General features: G+C 37.2%; 1 protein-coding gene across 15 annotated transcripts in view; it reads left to right on the top strand.

Annotated features, from left to right (window-relative positions):
* The window catches only part of YTHDF3 (YTH N6-methyladenosine RNA binding protein F3), a 33479-nt gene extending 14994 nt beyond the window's left edge, over nt 1–18485 (top strand). For 10 of the 15 annotated variants that reach the window (XM_070802604.1, XM_070802605.1, XM_070802591.1 and 7 more), the window contains 4 exons: nt 560–2158; nt 10075–10234; nt 10536–10563; nt 15392–18485. In XM_070802604.1, the coding sequence (XP_070658705.1) occupies nt 560–2158; nt 10075–10233 (1758 nt within the window). In that variant the 3' untranslated portion in view covers nt 10234; nt 10536–10563; nt 15392–18485. Of the gene's footprint in view, nt 1–559; nt 2159–6971; nt 7657–10074; nt 10235–10535; nt 10564–15391 lie in introns of those variants that run through there. The other 5 variants (XM_070802595.1, XM_070802592.1, XM_070802601.1 and 2 more) reach the window with 5 other exon arrangements.
* The last annotated feature ends 6488 nt before the right edge of the window (nt 18486–24973 follow it).

Raw genomic sequence — 24973 nt, forward strand, 5'->3', positions numbered from 1 at the left:
TTTCATTTTGTTTTTCAAAATGAGCGAGGCAAAACTAAATATGGATTTATATAATATTAAGTCTTTTTTTTTTTCTTCTCAGTGTGAACATTTCTCTGTTTTTTACAAAAGTGCAAAATTGCTGGACTGGATTCCATCATAGATATACTGTAATTTGTTATTTGGCATCATCTGTGTTCATTTAATTCTTACCCATAAATTTTTTCATACATCAGTGGCTTAAGATAAAGCTAACAATCTGTTTCTGCAAGTTTATAAATCAAGTTTTTGTAGAAATTAGAGTGTTTTTAAATTGTGCCCAGAGGATCTGGGTCTTATATAAAAATAATCCCCATCCTAACCTCCCATCCCCCAAAAAATCCCTGTAATTTTATTATAAATATATTAAAGTAGTCATCAGTAAATTTTTCTGTTGATAAAATTAGATTTAAAATTTTAATTTTTTTTTATCTGAAGCAGGTACATCTGTTTCCCATTCATTTAAAACAATTTGATTTTAGGAGTGTACCCCTCCCCTCACATCTTACATCACTTCTGACTGTGATCTTTTGTTTTCCAGAATAACAGCTATCCACCAATGTCAGATCCATACATGCCTAGTTACTATGCTCCATCCATTGGATTTCCATATTCGCTTGGGGAAGCAGCATGGTCCACAGCTGGAGACCAGCCTATGCCATATCTGACAACCTATGGACAGATGAGTAATGGAGAGCATCATTATATACCAGACGGTGTGTTTAGTCAGCCTGGGGCATTAGGAAATACCCCTCCATTTCTTGGTCAACATGGATTTAACTTTTTTCCTGGTAATGCTGATTTCTCTACATGGGGGACAAGTGGATCTCAGGGACAATCAACACAAAGTTCTGCTTATAGTAGCAGTTACGGCTATCCACCTAGTTCTCTTGGGAGAGCTATTACTGATGGACAGGCTGGATTTGGCAGTGATACTTTGAGCAAGGTGCCTGGCATTAGCAGTATCGAGCAAGGCATGACTGGACTGAAAATTGGTGGTGACCTGACCGCTGCAGTGACGAAAACTGTAGGAACAGCATTGAGCAGCAGTGGTATGACCAGCATCGCAACCAATAGTGTGCCCCCGGTTAGCAGTGCGGCGCCGAAACCCACCTCCTGGGCTGCCATTGCCAGAAAGCCCGCCAAACCTCAACCGAAACTTAAACCCAAGGGCAATGTGGGAATCGGGGGTTCCGCTGTGCCGCCACCTCCTATAAAACACAACATGAATATTGGAACTTGGGATGAAAAGGGGTCAGTGGTAAAGGCTCCACCAACCCAACCAGTTCTGCCTCCTCAGACTATAATCCAGCAGCCTCAGCCATTAATTCAGCCACCACCCCTGGTGCAGAGCCAACTGCCTCAACCGCAGCCTCAGCCGCCACAAGCGCAGCAGCCACAAGGACCTCAGCCACAGGCCCAGCCTCACCAAGTACAGCCCCCGCAGCCACAGCTGCAGAACCGCTGGGTGGCGCCCCGGAACAGGGGGGCCGGCTTCAACCAGAACAATGGAGCGAGCAGTGAAAACTTTGGTCTAGGTGTCGTTCCTGTCAGCGCTTCCCCGTCGAGTGTGGAAGTGCATCCCGTGCTGGAAAAGCTAAAGGCCATAAACAACTACAATCCCAAAGACTTTGACTGGAACCTGAAGAACGGACGTGTGTTTATAATTAAGAGCTATTCTGAGGACGACATACACCGTTCCATTAAGTACTCTATCTGGTGTAGTACTGAGCATGGGAATAAGCGTTTGGATGCGGCTTACCGTTCCCTGAATGGGAAAGGCCCACTCTATTTGCTCTTCAGTGTGAATGGCAGTGGACACTTCTGTGGAGTGGCTGAGATGAAGTCTGTTGTGGACTATAATGCGTATGCTGGTGTCTGGTCTCAGGATAAGTGGAAGGGCAAATTTGAAGTTAAATGGATCTTTGTCAAAGATGTCCCCAATAACCAATTACGGCATATTCGCTTAGAAAATAATGACAACAAACCAGTTACCAATTCAAGGGACACTCAAGAGGTACCCCTAGAAAAAGCTAAGCAAGTGCTTAAAATAATTGCTACTTTCAAGCATACCACCTCAATCTTTGATGACTTTGCACATTATGAAAAGCGTCAAGAAGAGGAGGAAGCCATGCGTAGGGTAAGAGTACAGTAATTTTTGTGTGTAGGGTCTTTTCATTGGGGTGGTGTGTATGGATGGATAGTCTTTAATGCCTTGTGGTGTTATATTCTGAGTTTAAGAACATTACCCTGAAGGAAACTGACCACTTAGCTTATGGAACACGACTCTGTAAACATCCCTGAAGGCCTGGGATGCCTTCCCAAGGGCAACCCTTACTCTGAATTTGCCTCCTGCCTATTCTTCCTACTTCTCAGATGATAAAGGTCTTTGAGTCCTGTTCATTAGAGCTCTGAATTCTGCATTCGTTATTAAGAACTGGCTAAGGATTCTAGTCATTGATCTTTTAACTTTAATTTTATGGGAATATGTATTTGGAGTTTGAGACAAACAGCTTTTAAATGTTTGAATGTTACTGATGTTGTGTTTATGATAAATAGATATTTTCCCTTAATATTCCTGAGGCATATTTATAATTTGTGCACTTACAGCATTTGTACAGAATATATTGAATAGTGAGGATCTGACTTTAGCAAGACAGCTTAGAACTGAGAGGAAGTGGACTTAGATGTAAACTGCAGAATTCGATTTCTGATTCTGTTATTTGCCCTCTGTGAGACTTTATGGGAGACTGACCCTGAAGTTAAATACTGTTTACACTTGCCTCAGGTTGGCCAGGGTTTGATCACAGAGCGGGACGGGCTGAGGATTGTTTTCTGTTCCAAACTACAAAAGTAAATTGCAGAGTTCTGTTTTTAGGAGGAGAAGAGAATGGATGGAGTAGGCAACTGGCAGATTTTCCATTCATAATACATATAAATTTCTAGTAAAGCAGAGCTCATTAGAAGCTTCTCCAGTAAATTAAGTTGGTTACGATGGAAAGCTTCTATGTAGAAATGAAGATAAAGCAGGAACTTCAACTTGTTCTGTATGTAAAACATCAGTGGTTTGTTTCTGTGTGAACCTAAGTATCTTGTGGCTTCTTAGTCTGTACAGAAGAGGGAACTCTTTCAAGTACAGTCCTCACTGCTCAATAATGTTGGAAATAATGATCCTAAGGCAGTAGTTTCCAAAACTTATGCCATACAAATATATACAGTTAAGGTGCTTCCTGATATCGCAGCTTCTTGAATATCCCACTCTAGGAAAATCTGATACATTTGATCAGAGGCCTGGTGTGCAAGCATCTCGGGTGATTCTGGTGCTAGTGATCACTGTGCTAAATTTTGAATCAATTCAGCACAATACAACTGACTGTGAAAAGCACCACTCAGCCTTACCAATGAATTGCTGAATATCCTTGAGTTTTCTCCAGGTTAAATGTGGGAAGTGAGGGAAAAAGAGGATCAAGAGTAGCTTTTTTGAGCTCAGCAGTTGAGTCAGTGGCCCCACTGTAAGCACCTTTGCAGAGAGTGAATCAGAAGGAGTGATTGCGCTTTTCTTTCTCCCACCACTAAGGATAGGTCACCCTTGTACATATTCTCACATTTCTTCTCTACCCAATTTGAAAATTTATCCTAGTTTTATTTTTTTGTTATATAATTGTCTCAGGAATTATTTATGTTTTATAATCGTATATACAACAAAGATTTAAACTTAAAATTTTTGCATTTAAATTGTTTCATGGCTTACTGCCAGTCTTTTTATAACATGTCTAAACCCACCTTTGACATTTTAATTTTGAATCTAACTTACTACCATCATCAATTGTTTTTTTTTTTAGGAAAAGTAATTTGGTAATTATTAAAGCACTTCTAGATCCAAAAAATGCCTTTCTTTGGCCATGATATGTGAACAACAGTTTTATCTGGATATAGAAATCTTGGGTCACAGTCTTTTCATTCAGGCTTTGTTTTATAGTTTTCTATTTATAGTATATTATTTATAGTTTTATATTATGGAGAAGTCTGAGACCAGCCTAAATTTTCTTTCTTTGGAAATAGCTGTTTCTCTTTGTGTGCACAAAATTTATTCTTGCAGTGTGAACATGTGTGTGGAATGTGTGCAATGTGGGTCTCATAATTTTCCTTATTCCTTCATTTATAGGCCAAGTTTTTTTTATTCTCCCTAGTAATGTCAAAAAATAATACTGAATCTTGGTCCTTCAGTGCCATTGGTTCCTATCTTTATTATTGTTCTTTGCATTTGGAGAATTTCTCAGAATTGAACTTCCATGTCATGGATTTGACTGTTGACTCTCTAATTTGTAAGGCTTCCTGTTCCTCACAGACAGCAGTAGTTTGTTTACATTATCACATCCGTGTCTCCTTTTATACCTGTTGTTTTCTTACCTGAAGCCCTTGTTTCAGAGTCCATCTTGATTTTATCGAGCACAAAGATGATTGTTGAAATTTCTGCTTCCTGTAATTACCATTTTTAGAAACTCCTTCCTTTTCCATAGCTTCTTTACCTTTCTCTTTTTAAAAATTAAAGTACAGTAAAGTTGAAAAATAACTTTTGCTGCCTCTTTCTAGTCAAGTGCTCCCTTCCCCCTTCTAGTAAGTAATTCTCTGATCTTTTCTCTGTCTCCGTAAGGCATTTTCCATAATTTCACATAAATGAAATTATAATATGTGAACTTTAACACTGGAGTCTTTTACTCAGCACTGTATCTTTGGAATTTATGTTTTGCCAATCAGTTCTTTGTTCCTTTTAATTACTACCATTCCATTGTATGGATTTACCACAATTCATTAACCAATCATTCTTTTGAAGGACATCTGGTTGCTTTCAGATTTGGAAAATAAAAGCTTCTATAAATGTTTGTATTGTATAAATCCTTAACAAAATTAAAAAAAGTCTTACAGTGAAAGTCGCTTTTTTGGGGTGTACAGTTCTGTGAATTGTAACACATTTGTAGATTTGTGTAACTACCGCAACCAGGTTATAGTATCCCCCAGATTATCTTTTTCTGCCCTCTTCGTCTTTTATCTTTCCCCTATGTCTATCTGAATTCATTGCAGTTTGGTTAGTGTGTGTGTGTGTGTGTGTGTGTGTGTGTCTGTGTGTGTGTGTGTGTGTGTGTGTGAAAAAAATATTTTAAGACTCCTGGCTTTTTCTTTAAACCAGACAGAGATCATCTGGATCAGGTGTTTGCCCTGAAATAGGTTGGTTTCTGTGTGGTGCTTTAGTGCTGATGTTAGTTGCATATTGTCTTTCCATGGCAGATGCGAAGATGAGAGAGCCATGATGTATTGAGTTGGCCAAAACATTTGTTTGGGTTTTTCCAGAAGATGCAATGGAAAAACCTGAAAAAAGTTTTTGGCCAACCCAGTATGTTGATGTGACAAGTTAAGTGATTCATCAGTGAAGGCTAAGAGGGAGAGCCAGTGCCGTGGACATGCTAGTAGCTAAAACTTGACTCTCCTTAGACTTTGAAACCACCACATCAGGAAATCATTTCCCCCACTAATTAACTGTTTGGCATTTGGGACATCATGTATCCTTGCCATTTTTTCCCTGGTACTGTTACTCATTTGTGTATTTCCTCTTAGACATGCTTGTGTTTGCACTCTAGCTTTCCAGCAAAAATTGCTTTCAAATACTCTGGGCATCCTAGTGATGAAGGATGTGTTCCTTGTCTGTTCTAGTCCTTTTTGGCTCCATAAGAAAGGACAAATCAGTGGTGTTTGCTAGGATTTCCTTTACTGGTTATGCCTCTCTTCTTTTTTAAATAAAAGGAGCGGCAAGTCATTATCCTAGTATTCACTTTTAATATGACACCTTCTGTCTTGTATTCAGCTGAAATTCCTCAAAGCTTCTGATACCCTGGAAGTCACACTTCCCCAGGTGACCTTGGGTAAAGTAGGGTTTCTTAAATGACACATGAAATGGAACTACTTGTAACAGAAAAGACTTAATATTTGTAAGAGAAAAATTTGCCTGGATTAAAATCTCTTCATCAAAAGAAAGTTAAGTAAGTACTTAAGTAATACTTTAAAGGAAGTAAAAAAACGTGCTAGGAACTGGTAGGAATTTAACATAACTGACCAAAGACAGTTATATATAAAAACTCCTGTGAATTAGTTTAAGAAAAAAATAGTCCCATACAGAAATGGGCAAAAGATAAGGATAGTCCTTTTAAGAGAAAGGAAACAAGTATGACTAGTAAGTATAAAAAGGTATTCAGTCTTAATTCAGGAAATGAATTAAGAGTTAATGCAAGACTAAAATGAGAAAATATTTTTTATATCTACTCACTTGGCAAAATTAAGAAATTTGATAATAGCAAGTATTGGAAGGAGTGTATACCAACAGAATGTCTTACGTGTTTGCAGATGGGCGCATTAAATTGATACAGCAGGTAGTTTGGGGCAGGTAGTTTTGCATTTTCTTAACAAAGCTGAACATTTCAGTACCTTACAATTCAGCAGTTCTCCTCTAGGATATGCACCTAAGAAAAACTTCCCACATACCCCAGATACATACAAGAACATTCTTAGAGTGTAGTTGACAGTAGTAAATAGCAGGAAACAACCTAATGTCATCCGCAGGAGCAGTGCTTGCCTGATACGGGTTTTTTGAGAGTACGTTTCATACATCATGGCTCTTTACCCCAAAAATGTATCGTGTATATTTTCTAAGGATAAGGTTGTTCTCTTAGTTACCATGATATTCTTTCAGTTCGCCCACAGTGTCCTTTTAAGTGTTTTGGGTTTTTTAGCTCTTTTTTTTTTTTTTTTTTTGTAGTATAGGATCTATAAAGATTGGAACAACCCAAGCAATTTTGAATAATAACTATTTTAGAACATCTATGCTAACATGACTTCATATCTTTGTCTTCTCCAAGTTTGAGAAACTTTTTTCCTGTACTTTCTTTCTTTTTTTTTTTCAGGCAGAGAAAGATTTATTATGAGAAGAAAGAAAGTGACTGGCTTTAGAGAGAAACCAGTGCTCACCCTTTACAGCCAACCCTCCTTAGTTTATCTTTAGCCCACAGCTGGGGTCTTGTGATCACGGGTCTCACAGCAGGTTTTCCTGTACTTTCTAATAGAACTTTTGTAATTTAAAATTTTACATTTAGTTTTGTGGTTACTGTAATTTCCTTTCTTTTCTTACTATGTTTATGTTTTTCTTTAAGTTGTTGAGCTGACTTGTGGTAACAGACAAGAAGTGTAAAGAGCTAATTTCATCTTGTCATTGCTAGAGGTTTTTTTTTTATTGACTAATTTTTTTCTTCCCCTTCTGGTTATTTTGGCAGTGGAGGAATTCCCCACCTTTCTTTGCCAGCACAGCACCCTATGGAGGAGATGATCACACATAGCCTGTTGAGTTATATAAAACTTGGAAAGTTCTGGTTATATAAAACTTGGAAAGCCAGATTTTCTCATTTATAGTGAAAGGGTAGTTGTGAAGCTTAAAGCTAAAGGAAAAATTAATGCCAGTGTCATTGTAGTATTTGTATAGTTCTTCATTTTTAGATTTGAACACACAATTTTGTTATATTTGATTAAAATCAAGCTTGACAAGGAAAAAAAAAAAAACAGGCAAGACGGATCCTCTAAATGAAATAGGTAATTCAGAGACCAGAAAGTAATTTATAAAACAAAACTTGATTTGTTAAGATTCGTATGTAAAAAGAAGAAAACCAGAAAATGTTCTTGGAAATGAAAAACACTATCAAATTAAAAAAAAAAAAATCTTTTTAAGCAAGTGGATTAATACAGTGTTAATGTTTTAGTTCTGAAATTTTAAATCAAAGAAATTTCCAAATGTGGAGCAACAATGATGAAAAATACAAGGAGTGGAAGACATGGTGGAAAGGAGATCCACTGCCTCTAAAGGAAAAAACAGTCAGAGGGCAGAATGATTAAAGAGAACTTTCCAGAGCCAAGAGATGTATGTTTTCAGAATGAATGGGCTCACTGAGGAACCAGCAGGATTATTTAAAACTTTAAAAGAAAAAAAGGTAAAGAGACAAGCTTTCTGAGCAAAAGACAGATTATATGCCTACTACCTATAAGCCACAAAGGAAGGAGAGTCAGACTACTGTCAAAATTCTCTCATCTACAACTCTGGACACATACACAGTCTGATTTTGTTGTGTAGGGGAATGGGGCATAGAATCAGGCTCTTGAAGATGAGTGTTAAATTATATCAGTGAGGGACGAGTGCAAAATAAAATTTTCAGGTGTATAAGAGCTTAGCTACATATCCTAGAAAAACTTGAAGAGGTATTTCAGCAGAATGAAAAAGGAATTCAAGAAGGATGACAGCTGCTAGCTGGTTACATTAGAATATCCTCTGTAGAGACTCTATGCGTTTTGAGTCAGACAGTCCTCATTGTAGAGTGAATCTCAGGGCTGTAACCATCTGCCTGCTCTGTCTGTTAAATGGCATTGTGGTCTTTGAAGCCTGACAGAGACACGAGCCCTTGGTTGGGATGCCCTGAGCACTCATGGTTGGAGTTGCTCTATGATTCTAGGATTCTTTGCGAGTCCTTAGCACCTAATGCTTGGCCTATAGTAGGCAAAGTCAAGGACGGTCACTGGAACTAAAATAGTGAGCTCTGTTGTAGAGAAGAAGAGAGTATAGCATTCACTGTGATAAATTGCTCATCATATACAATGGGAGGGCTTCCTTCATAGCCCAGTCAGTAAAGAATCTGCCTGCAGTGCAGGAGACCTGGGTTCAATCCCTGGGTCAGGAAAATCCCCTGGAGAAGGAAATGGCAACCCACTCCACTGTTCTTGCCAAGAGAATCCCATGGACAGAGGAGCCTGGCAGGCTACAGTCCACGGGGTCACAAGAGTTGGACACGACTTAGCGACTAAACCACCACAACCATACAGTGGGAATCAATAATGTATATATTAGTATGCCAGTTAAAGTTACAGTGGTAGCCTGTCCGAGGAAGTTAAAATAGAAAGGACTTGAGGAGGGTAGGGGAGCTTTACTTTCTTTAACTTGCAATTGAGTGTGTTACTGCAAAATAAAAAACTGCTAATGTCTGGAGTATATTTGCCCAGTATAAATTCGAGTCTACATAGCCATCTTAACTATTTAGGTAACATTTTACTGAAACTTTACTTTGTTATAATGACTGCATCATTTAACTTCTACTGTATTCTTTCATTCTTACAAGTCCTTATTGATCAGTAAACAGACTGAGGTGAGATTTTTAGTTTAATAGATTTTTAATTCCATATAAGAAATAATTAGTGTTTTTGAGTACCTGTAACTTCGGGGTACAGTTCTAAAATATGATACTCTTTCCTTAGAAAGAGATGAAGCCCTGCAGCTTAAACTGAAACAAGCAAGATATAATTGTAATAAAATCCCTATTAAATAGTTTCAATTTCCAGAACAGTCTGTATAATTTAGTCATTTATGCTATTTTATATTGTTGAGTATTTCCAAAGAGTAAGTTTTAGTCCCTGATAGAAGTTTTTTCACAGTTGGAGCAATTTTGATTCTGAGATGAGATGATGTTAGGTCTGTCTCAGAGTAATCAAGTTTGTGTTGATACAGAGGAAATTACTTGAACAGTAGGTATATCTTTGTCAACAGTAAACATTTTCCTGGCAGTTCTATACTGCTTTTTCTCAAGTGGAACATTTAGTTTAATGCTTTCTCATTGTCAGATTATAGTTGTTAACTGTTGTATGGTTGAAGTTGTCTGTTAGTGAGTTCATTATGGTGAACAGAAGCAAACTCAGTGTATAAAATCCCACTTTTCATTTGATCCTCACTGTAATAAAAGATTTCTCTGGAAGATAGGTTTTGGCCCAGGATGTATCATACTTGATAGAATAAACTTACATATTTAAGTGAGTAATTCTATGTTAAGACATTGGGTGTTCTTCTGAATAGTCAAGATGGTTCCATTTTTATTGTAGTAACACTCTATTGTTAGCTTCATAAATAACTCATATCTATTACGGTGTGAACAATCATCCTTAAATTGAATGGTATTTCAACTGTTTCTTTTTCTTCAGCAGCAAATGCATGATTACAGTCAACCCTCCATGTCCACAGATAAGAACCTGTCGATATGGAACCCATGGATACAGAGGGCCAGCTACTGTGAGGGCCTTGAGCGACCTTGGATTTTGATATCCACGGGGGTACTGGAACCACCTCCCTGCAGCACATAAAGTAAAAGACCTAGGATGTAAAAAAGCTACATGTAAACAGATTCACTTACGAATGACAGTCTGGAATATAATAAGTTTATTATTTTCATTTTATCATAGTCCAAAACCTCCCTCCAAAATAGGGTTGCATGTTGATTCCTCTGCTTGTTTTTAAGAACTTGTTACTGGGTCCCAGATAAGTTCCCCCCGCACCCCTGCCCCCACCAGAACCCTATCGTGAATCTTGCGCTAGTCATCCTTTATCACCATATATTTAGACCCTGTGTGTTCTCTTCTTAACTGTTCCCTTATTCATTCAACAGATAAAGGTTTACCAGTAAGCCGCTTAAGGTAAATAGCCCTTGCTTTGTAGAACTAAGAGTTTGGGGAAAGACAAATATAACTGTAAAATTTTGTAGTTTTCACTGTTGAAAACTTCATGACTCTTATGGAATTTTTTTGCTAAGTATTTTATATTTTTTTCTGCTGTTTTAATTTGTATTTTCAGTCTTCCCAGTTGTTTGCTACAAGCTTATAGTGATGTCCTATATTGTGTGACTGTACTAAATTCACATATCAATTCTAGTAGTTCTAATAGAACATCTAGGATTTCCTGCCTAACAGTCATATCATCTGCCAGTAGAGACCATTTTCTTTTTGATTTTTATGCTTTTTTCTTAAAGTTTATTACTTATATAGTGTTAAAAGGAAGTAAGTCATTTACCTGTAATGTTTAGGTGATGACCCCTCTGAGGACACTGAAGAAAATTTTTGTTTTAAACTCTCTCCTACCTTTAAGGGTATGGGAGTTCTTAGCTCATCTGTTAAGCTGTGTCAAAAAGACATGGGCTGGCGAGTAAACTTCCTCCCAGAGTTCATCTCCACAGGCCGAATTCTAGGTGTTGGTCTTGAGATCTCCTGTGCCTTTGCTGAAATCTGGGTGGGGAAGAGCCGTCAGATACCTGTATCTGCTTGGTTGATACCTAGCCCTCTATTCATGGAGAAGAGAGGGAGGAGAGATTTTTCTGCAGACTGTTTTCTTGTTTTGTTTTTTTTTTGAATTGTCATTTGTTATTAAAAGTAAAAATTGAGTTCTGTGAATCACTTTTGGAAAGTTTGTATCCTAAAGATGTCTGAAGTGCTGTCTCCTGAACCAGCGCTAGAGGCTTCATCCTTTTCCAGGTCTGCTGGGCCTTGGCTCCTTTGTGTAATTCAGGTTTCCTGTCTCCCTGTGTTACTTCTGTGTCATATGTACTTGGTTTTAAAACAACACTAAAGGTTATATCACTGATAGATAGCTCGTTTTTCCTTAGTCTCATGCTTTTAGTGGTCTATGAGTAATAGCATATCCAGAGATTTCTCATAGTCAAATGTTTATTTAATACTGACAGTATCAAGCACTGTTCTAGATCTTGTCATATAAATGTGGGGTACTTGAGGGTTTTTTCCTAAAGCAGAGGTGTTGATGACCTTGTAGACTTCAGGAGGAATTGAATTTTGTTGAAGGACTTTATACCATGCTGAGGACTTGCAAATTTGTATACTCACGCTGGACCTTTCCTTCTTTCTCTAGACTCATGTATCTAATTGCCTATGTAACATCGTCACAGTTGTTTCATAAGCATCTTAAATCCAATATGGCTTCTGTTTCTTTGTCTGCCCCAGACCTGCTCCCCCTTTGTAGAGGGCCATTGTCCTTCCAGAATAATTTGTTATTTCTCTTTCACACTCCATATGTAAACCAGTCTGTTGGTCAGTCTTGTTGGCTCTGTTTTCAGAATATATCCTGAATCCAAGTGCTTCTCACTAGCCCTGCACCCTTCATTATTATCATTACCATGTTGGAGGATTGTTGTGCTGTCCTTACTGCCTTCCTGCACCTACCTGTGCTCCTCTCCACACTCTGTTATCATCAGAACAGCCCATAAGAGATCCTTTTGGGACAAGTGAGACTGGATTCAGTTTTCTCATGCTTTTCTGAAGTTAGTATCAAAGTATTACTAACCTCAAAATACATCAAGAAATATTCTTTCTTTTCCTTATCTCTAATTCTGGGATAATTAATCAAATGCATTTATGAAACCATGAATCTGGTAGTTTTTAGTTTTTTAATTGTCAGTTAAAGTTCTTTAGTTTTTATAAGTCTCTTCAAGTCTTCTTTTTACTGTTGAGTTTGTTTTGGCACGTTGTATTTAATAAATAATATTTTTAGCAAGTTGTTGGTTTTGTCTCAAACATTTTTGGCACATTGGCATTTGGGACCCTATGGACTGTAGGGTCCTTTTCCAGGTCATGTAGGTCTTCCAGGGTCCTCTGTCCATGAGCTTCTCCAGGCAAGAATACTGGAGTGGGTAGCCATGCCCTTCTCCAGGGGATCTTCCCCACCCAGGAATTGAGCCGGAATCTCCCACATCACATGCATATACTTTTTACTGTCAGAGCCACCAGGGAAGCCTCATATTGGTGTTAATCAGATCAGATCAGTTGCTCAGTCATGTCCGACTCTTTGCGACCCCATGAATCGCAGCATGCTAGGCCTCCCTGTCCATCACCAGCTCCCAGAGTTCACTCACACTCACGTCCATCGAGTCAGTGATGCCATCCAGCTATCTCGTCCTCTGTCGTCCCCTTCTCCTCTTGCCCCCAATCCCTCCCAGCATCAGAGTCTTTTCCAGTGAGTCAACTCTTCGCATGAGGTGGCCAAAGTACTGGAGTTTCAGCTTTAGCATCATTCCTTCCAAAGAAATCCCAGGGCTGATCTCCTTTAGAATGGACTGGTTGGATCTAATAGTATTTTAAATTTTTTTTAGCTATATCAGTCTTCATATTATTTATGCTTTCTTTTTTTAAAAATGAGTCTTTTCTAGAGATTTTTCTATTGTTAGCTTCTTTTACCTCCTCCCCCCAACATCAGTGTTTATTTTTGTTTTCTTGTGCTGTCTTTGTTTTTTGTTTTCTGTTAAATTGTTCTCCTGGGTCTTATATTCTACTTTGGGGGACTTAACTGCTGCTCCTTTCCTAACATACTGAGTGGATGATGAGCTCATTTTTCAGCTGAAAAGTATATATATTTTCAAATCAACACTTGTAAATTTCTAAGTGCTATTTGAGGGCTTAGATTTAGTATATTGTACTGGTGTAAAAACTTTGGAATTTTTGTTATGGTTTTTTGGGAGACTTTTAGAAGTGTTTTAGAATTTCCAGTGTGGAAACATTTCGTCGTTGTTACCTGTTTGCTGTTAAAATTGATGTCAGAAAATGTGATCTGTATGATACCTATTCCTTGGTATTCAGGTTCGTTTTCTGGTCTAACATGTAGTTCCTTTTTGTAATTGTTCATTGTGTACCCTGCTGTAATTATTTGGCTCAGTTTTCTGTTTTCTGTATATTCAGTCTTTATTTTCACCAATTTGTCTTTATTAATTACTGAGAGAAATGTGTTTAATTCTCCTACTACAATTAAGAACCTATCAGATTTTCTTTGTAATTCTGACAACTTTTAATATATGTAAAGTTGTATTTTTAGCTTAATATTGCTGTAATTATAAAATGTTTTTCATTCAGTATGTGATTGTTTATCTCTAACAATGGTTTTTGCCTTTAGAATCCACTATAACTGTATATATCAATCAAGTATATACAGTTGATTGATTCAGTCTTCATCTGGCTTGTTTTTCAGTATTTTTAACTTTTCTGTCTCCTTATGTTTAAGGTTAATTTCTTGTAAATCATTTTTTAATACAAATTTGAGCTCTTTTGTGGTTCTGTTGAACCTACATGTTTTGATGGCTTTATTTAAATGTGTATTTCTGCTGCTTTATATTTGTGCTTTCTCATTAATCATTTCATGGGGAAGAATGAACAGTGAGCCATTTGTTACCTCCTGTGTTTTATAATCCAGCTAATTATAGCAGGCTTCACCATTTCTTGTACAAATCTGTTTCCTTCAGCTGAGAAATACACTTCCTTTATGTTTAGGCTGATTTTTTTTTTAAGCTTTAGGTACCTTGTAAAATTAGACTGTAACTTCCTGGTTCCAAATTATTATTACTTTTTTCCAATTTTGGGGGGTCTTTTTCCTTTATGCTGTTGGATTTTTGTTTTTGTTTATCCTTTTGGAAATTAGCTCGCTTTGTGTCTGTTTTCATTTTTGTTTTATTCTTTAATTTCAGAATATCCCACTGATACTTATGGGTGCATAAAATAGTTTATTGGTGGTTATTTGTATAGTAGGACATTTATTTGTTAAACTTTCTGTGTTAAATACTGTTATTCAAGTTGTAGAAATATACACAAATGAAGAAGGAAGGGCTTCAGTAACAAAGAACTTTAGGTTGTCTTTAAAATCTTAAATAATTTTCTGATGTCACAGAGGATGGGACATCAATTTTACCATTTTCAAAGTATGCACATATTTATTATGGAATCTGTATTACTCATGAAAAAGGAGTAGTGAAACCAAAAATAGAGTCTTAGGATGTATTAGACACAAGTGGCTTTCAAACTATGGTCCTTGGACTGGAAGCATTAGGATCACTTGTGAACTTGTTAGAATTGTAGGCTCAAAAAATAAGTATTGCGGGTGGATATTTGGTTAAAAACCATCATGAAAACGTCACTCAGTTTAACTTTTGTTCAAGGGATACCTGCTTTCTTAAAAGGAATTATTAGTAATAAGTATTAATATTTATTCATATGAAGAATTATGCTGAATGTGAGAGTATGACATGGAGAAATTAACACTGAAAGCTTAATTGAATGCAACTCTAATGCACCTCTTTTCCTTTCCTCCTGACCCTACCTCAGCCAGTAGTTTTCAGATTGCTTCACAGAACTTAACAGTCTATTTGATACTTAACCATCAAGAACTCATGGAAGGGCCTAGAAATACATTTATTGTAGCAGCCTCACGTAAACAAAATTCTGTGGGAAAACAGGGCTGTGGAAGGGACCTATAATCTCTTGAACTGGGTCTTTGTATTTGGAATTGTTTATTTTAAAATGGCTTGTGGTACTCCCACTGAGGTGTGTGTAGGTAATAGTGAATCGTTTTTGCCTAACTACTTGAATTAGTATTTGAAGAACTTCTTATGGACATGGTTTTCTTTCTGTGTGCATCTAATTTAAATCGCTAAACAATGATGATGTTTCCTTAAAGGTCTTTGTGTTTTTCTTTCAGGAGAGAAATAGAAACAAACAATAACCCTATGAAGATGTCCTGTTAGAATCACAACACTAATGATGTAGACTCTGGAAATGCCTAATAAGTCAAAGACAACGTTATTAAAGCTTTTTTCTGCTTAAGGTGACATCTTTGAACTCTAACAACACAGAATTGACTCTTCTTGTAATGGTTTTCATCAGCGCGTCTGCCCTTATACTCTCACCAAACACACTTGAGAACTGTAACTCCGTCAAGCACTTTCTGTCCTGAAGCTTTTACCAGTATCTGCTGTCTTTTGTAATTATGCATCCTAGCTAAGGCACAGAAGACTGAATGAATGCAAGGATTCATTAACTCTTTGAATTTGTTAAATACTAACAGTTAACCATTAGAAGTGGTTCAATGATGTAAGAGTCACACTGCTTCAACTTTTTCTTTGTTGTAGTTTTTAAATTGTCAATTTTTAGCTATTTGACAGATTAAAAGCAAAAGAATCATGCCATACTTAGTCCTGGAGTTCAAGTCTAAATGTTTATGTGAAAATTATTGTAGTAAACTTTTAATATGGCAAAGCAACCTTAAGCTCTATTTTAGCCAAATGAAACATAATCTGAGATTATATTAGAACATTTCCCTTGTCTTCAAACTGTTTGGTGTAACAGAATATTGATATGCAGCTTGGTGGGTCTCACCAGTTAATGCACATTCTTCTCCCCTCCTTCCCCCAATAATATGTATACTGAAAAATGTGCATTTGTCTGAGGAATTATTTTGTTTGCTACCACTTAATGAATCTCAAAATTTTGAGTAATGTACCTCAGTCTAATCAGACTTTTTATGACCTTTATAACTACATTTAAAACCCTTAATTCCTATTTCTGGGTGTTTGCGAGCCTGATTGCTATCATGAAGTAAAAATTTATTACTCTAGGTATTCACTAGCTAAATAAACATAGTTCTTGTTTAGCAAGCATATATTGTTCCTCAAGTCCTTTCTCCGGCTTTTGCGGTGCGGTGGCATCCTTAAAATATTTGAAAATATGGCCTTGATCCATGGATTAAATCAGTATCTAAGTGAATGTGTTGATGTTTTATTGATCAGATCTATATAAATGGGAATACAGCATATATCTGGGTATTCTTATAGTTATCTTTTTAACATCTTATTTTTTTCATTAATGACATATCAACGTTAATTTTGTATCTTGAAACAAATTGATTTTGTATAATTAAACGTGTCAAGCATCTGTATTACCTGATTTGATGGCATATGGTTATGAAATAATGTACTGCCCCTTATATTACGGTTCCAAAAGGAGAAAGCTATGTAGAAAGATACATTAAGGATGGAAATAGCAATATAGTAGATTTGAATACCTTGGTGTTTTGCGTTACTCCACTTATGTTTACATCATGTTTAGAAATGTTTTCATTACTATGGTCTTTGGTCACTTCAACTCAAAAATTTAGTGACAGATATTTCTTTGAGGCTTTCATTTATATGATTTTTTTTGTACAATATTTTCTTAAAATGTACAAATACTGTATTCAGGTGAAAAAAATACAGTATTTGTAGATAAATTGTAGTGACTTCACAGTGCTTTGGTAGTCCCAGCATAGTTATCAGTGTTTACTGAAGGGAACATCAAAATATTAATAGTGTATTACAAAAATCAAGACTTTCTTAAAGGAAAATTGCACCTATTTTACCTTTTTCAGAGTAAGCCATGAAATCTTGTAAGATATCTCTTAACTATTTATAATGAAAGTTGGCGTTTGGGTGTAGTCCCCGCAGCAGCGTTCCACGTCCCTTGGGTTACATGGTGGGACGGGTCAGAGGACTGTTGTCACTCTGAAGGTCCTGTGGGAGAAAACTGTGCAGGAGTGACCTGTAGAAAGGCTCTGAGTCCTCTGAGCTGCTCTTTTTCTTGGTGCTTTATTAGCAACTCTGAATATTTTTTATAAAACTAGTTGTTATTATTCACAGATCGAAACTTGTTTAATTTACAGTAGGTTTCTGTGTAAGAAATGTCACAGAACACTCAGCAGGCAGGCTGATTGCAATAGCAGACTCAGAAGTGTCACCTGTAATTCTACTCGTGGTGAGGAGTTCCTCCCAGTGCCTTTAACCTGGATTTCTAATATTAAGTGAAATGGGTGCAGCATTCCTTTGGGAAAAACAAAAACAAAACTTTTCAATCGGTGAATTTTTTTTTTCCCCCTCATTTAAGTTTTCTTCAGAGTACCTACTTCTCTCCCTTCTTGGTCTGTCAGTGTACAGCAGAATGTTTTTCCTCTTAAGTGAAAGGATCGCAGGTTGTCCCATTAGCACAAGGAATGGGAGGTTTCTTAACTCCCGGGACCCAGAAGAGTGAGAAATTGGGCTCTTCAACAGGAGACTGACCCGATATTTTGAGCAATCACAGATTGAGACATTATTGGCCCAGTAAACTCCTTGCCTAATGTTTTTCCAAGATCCGGTTTGAATGTTTCTTAATTAAAGTTTATCTTATATGGGTGTTTTATTTTGAAAGGTATTATATAGTTTGTATATTTAACAGTAAGGGGGAAAATGTAACCAAAATTAGTATTCTTTCTCTATACATATTGGTACTTGAAGACTCCTTTCAGAAGAAACCCCAGCCTTTTCCTGAGTTCAGTCCTTGTTTTAACTTAAGTGATCTTTTTAATTCTGAAGCTGTGTTCTTTTTGAATACCATGCATGGGGGTTAAAGCTGATGTTAAAACAGTTTGCAATAAAAAAAAAAAAAGAATCAGCTTAAGTCATTTAATCATTTCAAGTGCATTCTGCATCCTATAAACATAAGTTTGAGAAATTTAAGAGAATTGTGTTTCATTAAGTTTTGCATATCTTTTGTTATGCCATGTAAATTCCCTTTTTCATATGATTAAAGAAAGGTTATGATAAAATGATTAGTTCATTTACATTCACTTGTAGCAATTACATGAGAATTTGAATTTTGTCGTGTTTGGGTTTGTTCATTCCTGTGAATGATGGTACAGTTAGGTGAGATTTTCTGTTATGGTACCCAAACTCACCATTTGGTCCTCTTAATCTTTGAGGGTTTCAATAAAAATTGTTCACTCATATCTGTGTTCTTTCCATTTTATCTTTATAAATATACATTGCCTTCCAGAAAAATGTTAACGTTTTTGCCAACTCTGTTAGGAATTTCCTGATTGACATATTTCTCAAGTACAAATAGATTATATCACTTTATTTAGTTGGCCATTTGAAATTAAGTAGGGGAATTATAGAGAGGAGGAAGGCTAACAGTTTATCCTAATCTTTATCCACTCCAGTGAGCTTATTGAATTACATACCATTAATACTAAACTTAGAGGAAAAGAGAAAGAGGCTTATTTAATGGGAGGAAGTCTTGGTACCAGCTGTCTAATGACCATAACCTCCCATTCTTGGGACCAGGGAATGCTTTTTAATAGTGTGTACATTATCCTTTGGGCTGGTTACAGCTTATGGAGGTAGGGTGGTGGTGACTCTGAATGGTGTGTTGGTAATCGTAGCTGGGCTCTGTAAAGCACTTGTTCAGACGGGGGAAACCAGAGTTTAGTTTTGTGCTGCATACAACACAGTTAGCCTGCGATCAGGACATTGTTTTACAGACACCCCAGGTGTCCACACTGTGGCATCACTGGAAGCCCCCTTCTTACTGTTCATCTCCTAAAGAGAAGGTTTGCCTCACTTCAGCAGCTTATATTTGAGGCTACTTGTTTCTGGTTGGGACTCTTACTTGCTTGGCTTTATCTTCATGACATTAGATTCAGTAATTCTAGTCTAGGAACAATCTTGCAGTTAGAAGCTAAGTGACCTAAGTTGTTTGCTTGCTTAGTTGACCCATGAACAACACAGGTTTGAACTACATGGGTCCACTTGTACATGGACTTTTTTTAGTAGTAAATATGAGTGTACTACACAATCAGGTTGACTGAATCCATGAACTCGGTCATTTCCTAATCTTGACGTGTAATCTTTCCCCATCTCTCTTGGTGCATCACAGTGAGGAGCAGAAGTCCCTTGTAAATCACCCACAGATAGGACAGTTTAAATACAATTTATTTATGAACATTGCACTAAATTCAGAATGTGTCTAGTCCATAACTTGAGTTACTTGTACAACATTGGAACTAATTGTAAATAAAAGTTGTTATAAAATTTAGTGTTCAAGTAACATGTGAGTTCAGAGTTTGTAGCACTGTGGGTTGGGGCTTCCACATCCTGCTACCCTGGGCCCTTCCAAAGAATACCCCTTACGTAACACAGCCAGAGGTTAGCTGCTGGAATGTCATTTTGAAACATCGTTGGCTACTTCTGACATGTTTGTAACCCGAGTAGAATTATTGTATAGAGGAGGATTTTAGAATTGGAAATTGGAAAGTCAAACAGTCACTCTTTTTTTATCCCCCCTTAGGAAATTTACCCATTTCATGGATAGGTTGCAGTTGCTCTACATTTTACCCTATTAATGTAGAAAATACTGAAATAGAAGCTGCTTTGTAAAATGACAAAACATTGTATCCAAAGATAAACTATGTTTTACACAATGGTTCCTTTTCCCTTAGTATTAAATTTTAAATATCTATTTCTTTTTGTTAAAATGATTATTTTACATACTCCATAAGTATATCTGCATCACAAACAGCTCAGTAATTCTCATACTGTTTCTAGAGGCTTGTAATAGGAAGCGCACACGATTCCTTCTAACTGGTAGACTGACCCTGAACAGATCACTGTGTGGTCAGTGCTGTTAAGTTCAGGAGGTTGGCATAAAATGCATCTTAGCTTCTTTGCAGTTCTATATTTTTACAACTTTATGATTTAAATCACTTTCTAAACTTGACTTACTCCGGCAATGAGTGTTCGTTCGAAAGTAAGTCTGGAAACCAGTAAAATTTATGATAGTTATCTTTTGTTTATTTCAAAATATAGGTACTAAAAACCTCAAATTTGATTAATTGCCTCTGATAAAATACAGCCACTACTTCCCTTCACTGAGTCTTGAAGTCTAGTGGTTCAAACCGTGATCTTAGCGACCTCATGGACTGCAGCCCACCAGGCTCCTCTGTCCGTGGGATTCTCCAGGCAAGAGTACTGGAGTGGGTTGCCATTGCCTTCTCCCGGCTACAGTCCATGGGGTCGCAAAGAGTCATCAGGACTGAGAGACTTCACTTTCACTTTCACTTCTCACAGAACAACTGAGAAAACGGTACAGAGAGTTTCCATCTACTTTGCACCCAGTTTCCTTCCTTGTTAACATCTGCCATTAGTCTGGTACATATGTTGTAATCAATGGATTGATATTGATGTGTTATTTTTTTTTTTTTTTCCCTAATTTTTGTGTGGTTTTACCAAATGTCCTTATTCTGGTTCAGGGCCCCATCAAAGATAGATACCACATTACTTTTCAGTTGTCATGTCTCCTTGGATTCCTCTTGACCAAGATGGTTTCTCACACTGGGTTTTGATGACCTTGATAGTACTGAGAAGAACTGGTTAAATATTTTGTAAAGTACTCCTTCTTTGGAACTTATGTCTTCCTTATGATTAGACTGGGGTTACAAGTTTTTGGGAGAAAGACCACACATGGGTAAAGCTGCCATTTCTACCACATCATGTCAAGGATACATACCACCGACATGCACCTGTTGATTTGACTTTGACCGCTTGGCTGTGGTAGTGTCAGATTTCTCAAGTCACTCTTCCCTCCTTTCCATGCGGGGCTTTGGGAGGAAGTCACAGTCCATACTTGGGTAGACAGTTACACTCTTCCTTCATCCTTGTGTTTATAAAGAGGAATACAGGAATCTTACTACTACCTAGGCTCATCCTGGCAGGCTTGTGTGTCCTTTTTACTTTTATTAATTGGAGGATAATTGCTTTACAATGTTATATTGGTTTCTACCATACAAAAACGTGAATCAGCCTTAAGTATGCTTATATCCCCTCCATCTTGACCCTCCCACCCCACTCTAGGTCATCGCAGAGCCCCCGGCTGAGCTCCGTGTGCTATACAGCAGCTTCCCCATGTATTTCACACATGACCGTGTATATATGTCAGTGCTACTCCCCTTTTCACTTTTATCTCTTTAGAGCTACCCTACCCTCCCTCTTTTTCTTTCCTCATTTCTCAACAGTTAGTTGTATTTTGGAGGAATTCTAATAGAGATTCATACCTCCTCCCTGAATGGATTCTAATTGTGTGTATAACAGTGCAGAGGTTTTAATAAAGGGAGTGAAGGTGTATTAATAGGGAAAAGTTAGATGGTAGCTGATTATCTTGGTCTTATGTATAAGAACAGATAGTCATTCAAATTTGCCTGGATTGAAAAGCCAGAGGTAAGAGTTAAACAACATTATGGTTAGAATGATGCACTCCTTTTAAAGAAGGTGATTTAAATAGTTCGGCATCCTTTTTGATGGAATGGTTTTGAAATATTTCTGAGTCTGCTGCATAATATTCTCGCCAAGAGCCTAGACTTTGGAGACTGATAAACCTGTACTGGAATCTGGGTGCACTAGGCTCCGAGCCTAGATTTCCTCATCAGTTAAAAAAATAAAGGGATGAGTATTAGTCACTCAACCGTGTCTGACTCTTTGCGACCCCATGATCTATAGCCCGCCAGGCTCTTCTGTCCATGGAATTCTCTAGGTAAGAATACTGGAGTGGGTAGGTAGCCATTTCCTTCTCCAGGGGATCTTCCTGACCCAGGGGTAGAACCCAAGTCTCCTGCATTGCAGGCAGATTCTTTACTGTCTGAGCTACCAGGGAAGCCCCAAAAGGAGTGAGAATGGAGCCTATTTCAGAAGGATTACATAAAGCGGTGAGCACAACCCCTGGGTCTGTGGCAAGACTTTAAGTGTTAACTTGCTCTTTTGTTTCATGTGGAAAATTTAAGATTTATTGATTACCACTGGACATTTCTTAGGATAATCTTCACTACTCAGATGCAGTAGAAAGTTTGATTATTTTCAGTTCATAGTGTTACATGATTGAAATCCTGAGGACAGGCACTGCCTGTCTAAAGTTTAGTTAAATTATTATTTATCTTTGTTTTTTGCAATTTTGGGTTTTCAGTGACTGTCAGCCATTGTTTTTCAAAGTAAAGTGCAACAATACAGTTAGTTAATCCTGCTAGAGCAGAGCAGACAGTAAAACCAAAGGCAAATTAGACTAAAAGGAGAGCAAATGGAATAACAAGAATATCTATAAGCAATATAAGAAAATAAAGGCAAAGATGAAAATTAGATCAAGAAATTTTGCTGTAACTAAGACCTGGTACTGCTAAGTAAATGTGTGTGCTTAGTCGCTCAGTCATATCCAACTCTGTGCAACCCACTGGACTGTAGCCACAAGGCTCCTCTGTCCACGAAGTTTTTCAGGCGAGAATACTGGAGTGGATGCGGTTTCCTTCTCCAGGATCTTAGTGACCCAGGGATTGAACTCGCATCTTCTGTGTCTCTTGTGATGCAGGGGGATTATTTACCTGCTAAGCAATAAATAAATACTTAAAGAAAAAAAAATGATGCTTTGAAACAAATGGGCATTTGAAAAACAAATGCCCCTTGATATCCATGCCACTTAAGTATGTTAGTGAATTATAAGAGCTTCACAATGAATATTTAGTAACAATTCAAAATGGAAACAGTAATGTGGATGTATTACCTCAGTATGGCGTTGGTAACATTGTACAGCTTTAGAAGGAAGAGGTATTTGACATATAGCAATTCTAGCTACTCTGGTGCATATTCAAGATTATATCTTGAGGTAAAAAGTTTACAAATTAAAGCTTTATCATAATATTTTTGCATGCTAATAAAGCGATTGTCTCCAGTATATTAAGCTTATTCTGCTTGGGCTGTCAGCAGTAACTGACTTGGGTAGAGCACAGTTAATACTTGCATCTCAGAGCTGTTTTCTAGTTTGCCCTTGTACATATGCTTACCAATATCATTTGTGGTTTTTTCTAAGCTTGTTTATTCCAGTTGTACTTATTTCTTTTATTATGAGATTTAAATATGTAAATTGATAAAATGTGACTGAAGGAGAGTTGCTTTGAAAACTAAATTGACGGCTTTGAAAATACTTGATAAAAGGGAGTTGTCTAGGTGTAGATCAGAAAACAGAAAAAAACTTGGCAGGAAACTCATTAAAATGTAGAAGTTGCTTGTAGTTTGCAAGTGTATTTTCAGTTTTCACTCCAGTGGGAAATTTTAGATGGTGCCTTAGAGGTGAGGTGTGGTTCATAGAAGAAAGACATGATTCCTTTTTGAAGAACTCTTGGACCTAAAATCAAATCCTTGTGGGATCCTAGTTCTGAGATCAGGAACTGAACCCAGGCCCTCGGCAGTGAAAGTACAGAGTCCTAACCACTGGACCATCAGGGAATTCTCTACATATTTGTTTTAAATTACAATGTGCAAGGTTTGTTTGTATCACTTACGAATCCACTCCTTAAATGACATATCTTTCATTATTTAACACTTTATTTTAAAGGTTTTGACCTAAATTATCCTTTTCAAAGTCCCAAAACTTCTTTCCCTCTGTATTAAATAACATGACTGCCTGTGTCCATATGTAATGATAACTTGGTAGGACATCTTTGCAAATAAATGTAATAAAGACAAGTATTCATACCCCTTGGAAAATATAATGTGCCAGCACTTACATATTTGTTCCAAATATCTAAACTATGAGCAATGTTTTCTGTGTGTAATGTTGGAGAGAAGAAATGTACCCACTAACAATTTCTCGTATCTAAATTTAAAGCCAACTGAAACCATGTCAAGTCTTGAGTCAAACCATTCCTCTTTTGGAAAGGCACATGTTTCCTTTCTCAGAGTTTATGTAAATTGATGGTTTTCCCCCGTTACTCCTTTAGTAAGGTGGGGGGCGGGAAGGCCTGAGAAAGAAGTTAGATATTCAATACCTATCTTGGAGTTGTATGTGGCCTTGGCTTGATTCTTTGTTTTGGTTCTTCCCCCAATCCCCAAATTTCTTCAGCTTTCCAGGCGATGGTTGAAAAGTCACGTGTTAAATGAAATGTGAAATGGAAAACTGAAGTTTTCAAATTTCTTCAGGTTTCCAGGCAGTAGTTGAAAGGTCAAATGAAAAACCAAAGGGATGAATATCAATAGCATATATATGTATGTGTGTGTGAAGAAATATTGAACAGCTTTCTGAGAAAGGTTCAAATGTAAAAAAAGACATTAATGCGAGTTTCATTCTCATAGACACAGCCTCTTCTTCCCCTTCAGTTCTTGTGTACCATTTGGTGTAGAAACATCCATTCCTTTTAAGGAAAGCCTCCCATCTTTTGTCACTGTAGATCTGCTTTTACATCATTCAGGAGTGTCACACAGGACCAATGGTAGACAAATTACTGCCTTGGAAGTGGTTCATGGATGGTTTTGAGTCTTGGATCTACTGTCCTAGTATCTAGTCTTAATGCAACTCCCCATTTAATAATAAAACGATCACCAATCACTATCCTATTGTAACATTTACGTCACATTTATAGTATAGTATAATACTATATAATCCTAATAACCTCAAATTT

Source organism: Bos indicus, chromosome 14, assembly GCF_029378745.1.
Source record: "Bos indicus isolate NIAB-ARS_2022 breed Sahiwal x Tharparkar chromosome 14, NIAB-ARS_B.indTharparkar_mat_pri_1.0, whole genome shotgun sequence".
Taxonomy (NCBI): Eukaryota; Metazoa; Chordata; class Mammalia; order Artiodactyla; family Bovidae; genus Bos; species Bos indicus.